This window comes from Buteo buteo, chromosome 3, assembly GCF_964188355.1.
Source record: "Buteo buteo chromosome 3, bButBut1.hap1.1, whole genome shotgun sequence".
Taxonomy (NCBI): Eukaryota; Metazoa; Chordata; class Aves; order Accipitriformes; family Accipitridae; genus Buteo; species Buteo buteo.
In genome coordinates this window covers 37,693,858-37,699,857 of record NC_134173.1, presented here as the reverse complement: position 1 = coordinate 37,699,857, position 6,000 = coordinate 37,693,858, and the positions used below count along the sequence as shown (strand labels likewise).

The following is a 6,000-nucleotide window of genomic DNA, read 5'->3' as shown; positions in this document are numbered from 1 at the left end:
TAATAATAATAATAATAATAATAAAGAGCGGGGAGAGAACAGAGGGAGCGAGCGGGAGGGAGGGAGGGAGAAGCGAACCAACTCCGAGACTCCCATAAAGAGAGGCACACACGGAGCTAGCGCCCCGGTGCCGATGCGTGGGGGAAACAATAAGTACTCGAAGTTACCTGCCCTGCCGTAGAAGAAGGAGGGTTTGTTGGTTCTTTCGCAGACATCTGCAGACCGGTGCTTTTTTGGAAGAGTTTTTTTTTTTTTTTTCCTCTCTCTCTCCTCTCTCTCTCTTTACAAACCACAAACGGATGTGAGGCAGGGAAGGTGTTTCTTTGACTACTGAAGTCAGGCACCTCTTTTTTATTCTTCTCAGTCTTGTTGTGTGTCCCCCCCCTCCCCTCACACACACACACACTCACACACACACACTCCCCCCCCCCTTTTTTTTTCACCAACATTAACGACCAAAAGAGAAGGAAAGGAGTTTGCTTGATGTTTTAGTGAAATGGACGTAAGATTTTATTCACCACCTCCTCAGCCTGCAGCCGCTCCTGATACGCCTTGTTTGGGACCTTCCCCCTGCCTGGACCCCTACTATTGCAACAAGGTGACTCGTGTTTTGTGTCGTCCGAGGTGTTTTATCTGTGCTGTCGATTGTGCTGTTGTCGCGGCGCGTTGCATGAACGGGCGCTGCGCTTTGGCGAGCCGCGCACCAAGTTCACCGGCGAGGCAGAGGGCAGCGGCACTTGACGGGGTTTGGGGAGCGCAGTGCCGCCCGCCGCGGAGAGGTGCCGCCGGGACACACACCGGCTCCCCTGCAGGCACCCCCAAATTAAAACCCCGGAGTAGTTTGGGGGCGGGCGGCTGGAGGGGGGTGGGAGGTGGGGTGGGGGAGGCATTTTCCATAACATCGTCCCTTTCGGAGGAGCAGCGTGGACAAGGATGTCGAGGCGGAGGACTTGAATTTCCAGGGCTCCTGTTAATCGGAAAGATCGCGCCCACCACAAACCGGCAGAAACTCTGCCCCGCCGCGTACCCTGCAGTTCATGTGTCAAAGCGGTACTTGGCGGTGCCGGGAGCACGTTTGTGTGTGTGTGACCTGCGCGTGTGTGTGTATATATATATATATACACACACACGGACACGGACACATACGCACACATCTCTGTATATGCACAATAAGGGTGTATGAGGGTGACGAGTCGGTTCAGAACAGGGGCTCGACTTTGTCCCGGCTGTGCAACTGCCTTACCGGTTCCTCTGCAACTTGATTAAAGCGCTGCAAACAGGGCCAGTAGCTGAGGAGAGCCAAGTTGTGGGTCCCCGAGCCCTGGGGAAGGAGGAACTGCAGAGGCGGCTCGCTCTAGCCCAAGTCCTGCGTTTGGTGACGAGAGTTTGGTGCCGCGATCCCGGAGCACTTTGCGTTACTTTTGCTGCCGAGGAAGGGGGCTGGGGTTCGTTCCCGCATTGTTTCTGCCTCCCCGGCCTGAGCCAGCTGGTGCTTTATGCATGAGCTGCACTTTCTCCGCTGTTACGGAATGGGCTTCGCACATGAATAAAGCGCTGGCCGTAGGAAATGGCCGGGAAGTGCGACCTGCCCAGGGCGCTTCTCGAGCACACCCCCGCCAGCCACGGGGAGACGGCTGCGAGCGAGCGCTGCCCGGGCGCCGGCTTCAAACCCGGGCGCTCGTTCAGCAACCTGCCGCGGGAGGCCGGGGCAGGCTGCAGCAGATGTTTTCGGCAGCGGAACCTCCGCCGCGCGCAGGGCCGGCCGCCGGTGCGGAGGGTGGCGGCGGGGCCGCGGCGGGGCCCGGGGGCCGGCGGGGCGCGGCGGAGGGGCGCTGCCGCGGAGGGGCGGCCGCGGGGGGCGAGCCGCCCCGGCCCGCCGCGGCCAGCCTGGTTCCGCGGTCGGCTATTGTCATGCCGGTCTCACGTGTCAGGGAGATGCTCAGAGCCGTCTCTTTCATTGCGGGCAGCTGCCTCGATGCAGAGATAAACAGCAAAATAGCGTGTGTCTGTGCTGGAGCGCGGAGGCTGCAGCGCCGGGGTGAAGCCCTCTCAGTTTTCAGGAAAGATTTCCCACATGGTCTCATCTACCAATCACAACAGCAAGGACCAAATTCATCCTGGCTGCATTTCACATATACTCAATGGAGTTATAGAATTCAGGGATAAATCTGGCCCTTTGTGGTGGATGCCTAAGGATATTTCGAGAGAGATCCCAGAGGTATGACTGTTAGCGGTGTTTTCAGTAACTGTATTTCGCAGCATCTGGCAGACCTGCCCTATAGATCGGAAGTTTGTGCCAGGAGTGAACTTTGTTCGGCAGGAAGAGTCCAGATGTGTAGGAGCCTGCATGTGTGCTTTAATTTTTTTGTAAGTGCTCTGAGCAATCATGAGGCTACTGCTACCTTTGATCTGTGGCTTGCCGTTATTTTCTCTCTTGTCTGTTTTTGTAAATTGTAACCGTAAAGTGTTGCCAAGTGAGAAGCTTGGGCTAATACTAATGACATAAGCACCAAAGTGTCTGAAGACCCATTTGGCAATGAAACTGGACAAACGTTATTAAACCTATCAGTGATTGAAAGCTTCAAAAAGAAGGTAATGACTTGAATACACATTTCACTCATCATTCTTGAGATAGTGGGCCAGATTTAATTTAAAAGTTAAATGCTTTGGAAAATCAGGAATTACTTTAATATATTAAATCATTTTCCAATTAAGTTCCTTAAATAATTTTTGGTGGGTTGCACTGCAAATCGAATAAATTAATTTAGAAAGTCGTTTTCAGAATTTCTTTACTAGCTGGTTAAAGCTTCTTTTAAGTCATGCCATGTATGAGGGAGCAAACTGTTCTTTTTAAATGCAAATGAGACACTCATTCTGTAGACAAGTTGCAACTCTTCTCTTTCACTTTGCCTGAACTGATAATGTGCTTAAAAGTGCACAGTCATAAGACATATGTTTTATGCTTGGAAAAGACTTACCAGGAATGTTTCAGTATAAGATACCGAGTATAGGACAAAAGTCTTTTTCAGATGTCTTTGCCACTGACCACTGATTACATTAAATGGACAGAGTAGGTTTGCCAGGCCCCTTGGAGGCATGCATTTACTGAACATTTCATTTTTCACCCCCTTCACTCTCTCCCTTCACCCAGCATGATTAACATTACTGTGAAAACTTATCTGACTTGTTCTAAACATGTCATCATGTTACAGTATTGCTCTGTCACTCATTTTCATGCTGTGTGTATTTAGGGAGTTTGAAGGGCGGGAGGCCTGCAGACTTTTGTGTTCAGTAAGTTTGGTTGAGTGTTTGCTCTTGATCTCTCCCAGGAAAAACTCCCAGGCTGGAGTGTGATGGATCCGTGTTCTGGGTTGGAATGGTGGTCTTGATTAGGTCTTTACCTGTAAAACTCATTCAGAACTGGACCTTGTTTCTTGTAAAGTTAGTTAAGACTTGCTTTGGACACTTACTGGTGGATTTGGCCCTTGTTTTCATATCTGGGTTTCGGTTTTTGGTTTTTGTTTTGGTTTTTTTTTTGACAAATATGGCAGACTTTGATTCTTCACATTTTAAGTCTGCTTGAGCGGCTGGTAATTTAGAATGTATTCCACAAACACTTATGCTTTTAAGTTTTCTAATTATTCTGTTAGCACTAGCTTTTTGCTGATCAGATGATTGTAGCATATGAGTGAGTTCTCGGGCACATGCATGGGAGGTATTGACAGTGTGTTTTTCTGTAGCCAAAGGAAAATGCAATAATGTAGATTCAAACAGTCGCCTCTTATCTTACAATTTCCAGTTGGCAGGCTTTGTTTCAGAAGACTGCTTAGATCTTTATTTTATAAACCTAAAATAGCATTCTAAGCATCTTAGTCTAATATTTCTCTATCTGCTGTGAAAGCTCTTTATACTCTGCATATATTGTTATGCAGGCTTTTCCTTGTTTCTCTCACATTACCCATGGAGAGAGAAAAGTGAAAGAACAATGCAAACAATGTTGGTTATGACAACTGTGTGAGGTATCTCTTATACAAACAGACAGAATGGACGGTATGCTGCGGTATATAGGTCAGCCTTTGAAATAACATAGTGGAGCTCTTACGCTGGACAGACAGATTTAGAGTTGGGGTTGTACTGTTTGCCTCTTGAAACTTGAAGCATAATCGCATTTCAGACATTTACAGGGTAATACAAGTAGTCTGTTCAGTTGAAGTTTATTTTAAGAAACACTACATTCCTTAATTGAGTTGAATGCTACAAAAGAAATATCTTTGATAATCCGAGTGTCTTAATTTGATAGAAGAATATGGTCAGGGATTTCAAGCTGCTTGAAGAATTCAGATGATAAGTTTAAATGTTTATGTAGAGAGCAATAAACAACATCCTAGTGGCTTTCCGTATGGAAGTGTCACCTCCAAAGACCACTTTGATCAGTACTGTAAGAAGGATTGGTATATTTTCATACTTGTAACTTTACAGTGTTTTCAGATATCTGCTCACATAAAGTGCACTTACATAATTATAGTTTGACACAGCTAATGACAGGGACGCTGACCCCTGCCAACAGTAGGGAGAAAATAATGGTCTTTACTGCTCCCAATGGTTACCCTTGCAGAATTATGCACTAGATTCTTCTGTGATTTGCTACCTGGTTCAAAAATACAGGAGCCTACAACTCATCTTTCTTGTATTCACTGGTAGTTGTCAGAGCAGTGGAAAAATGCAGCCAGACAGCAGAGGTAGAATGATAAGACTGTAGTTGTTTTTAAAAAGAGGAATAAAGAGGAAAGAAGGGAGAGGGAAGCAAGCCCCTTAAAAATGAAAAAAGTGGAGTGACATTGGGTAGAAGTGGCTAAGGAGATACAATACGGTGCTTTGTAAGCAGGTAACAATCCCGCTCGTAATCAGAATTCCACAGAGCAAAAGTGCATATATTTATACACAGCGTTTAGAATCATTTATTGTGTAAACTTAATTCCACCACAGAGATTACTCTAAGTAAAATGTTCCATGGCTGTTTACAAAGTGTACATTATTTCCAATGGCTTGCTTCTATCCAGTCTCTATCTGAAACTCAGAATTGTGGCAACCCAGCGCTCTGAAGAGCAGCTCTAAAGCTGGAATGCTGTGTTAGTGTTTTGACAGCAGTTTACATTATGCTCATCTAATAGATCACCATTTGTTTGTTCTGGTCATGCTGGTTTTTTTTCCTTAGATAACTACTTTCTCCCCTACTGCATTAGAATCATACCTGAAATTTGTTGCTGCCTCTTAAAAGGAAGATTAAAGAGTTGTGTTAGTGCTGACTGTTGATTTTTAAGTGTTAAGTGTTTTAGTTAGTTTCAAAAGTGCCACATAGGAAGAAGGGAAATGGACTTCTCTTTCCTGGGTTACTAAGACCTTAGAATATAGTCTCAGAGTTGTGGGCAAGCCTAAAGTGTGCCTCCTTAAATTCCAGTGTTTCAGAAAAGAAGTGGTCCCAATTTTAGTGGAATACAGAAAACGATTTATGTATGTGCTTTTGAGAAATCTTCCTCAAAGATCTCTATAAACCAAAGCATCCGCAGTCATTCTTTTCTTTTTTCTTTCTGCCAAACATCAGTACCTTGAGAGAAATTATGTTTTATTCTCTTACCAGAATGATGTATTTCATCTCTAGGGCATTACACTCCACCAGCCTATCATGAGGTCTTCTGAAAAAAGCGAAAACTGTAAACTATTAAGAATGCTGAATTAGCTAAACACTACAGTGCATGCAGTACCTTTGGTGTTTACATTAAACCAAAGAGCAGCTGGATCTGCATTTAAGGACTTAAGGAGCTGATACTGGGGAGGACTGGGCAGTCCTAACTCCTGTTGAATTCGGTGTGCGTTGGGGACGATCACACTTTACCAGGAAGAGCTGAGCACCCTCCTGTCCTTAGATTCCTATCATAGCAGGACTTTCTCATCTTGCTAACACTGTACAGAAACATTGGAAAATTGACTATGTTTAAAACA

At 45.7% G+C, this 6,000-nt stretch overlaps 1 protein-coding gene across 1 annotated transcript in view; it reads left to right on the top strand.

Moving 5' to 3' along the window:
• The first annotated feature begins 496 nt into the window (after positions 1 to 496).
• The window catches only part of TOX (thymocyte selection associated high mobility group box), a 224,860-nt gene continuing 219,356 nt past the window's right edge, over positions 497 to 6,000 (top strand). The window contains exon 1 of the mRNA XM_075024334.1: positions 497 to 598. Within this exon, the coding sequence (XP_074880435.1) occupies positions 497 to 598 (102 nt within the window). The remainder of the gene's footprint in view (positions 599 to 6,000) is intronic.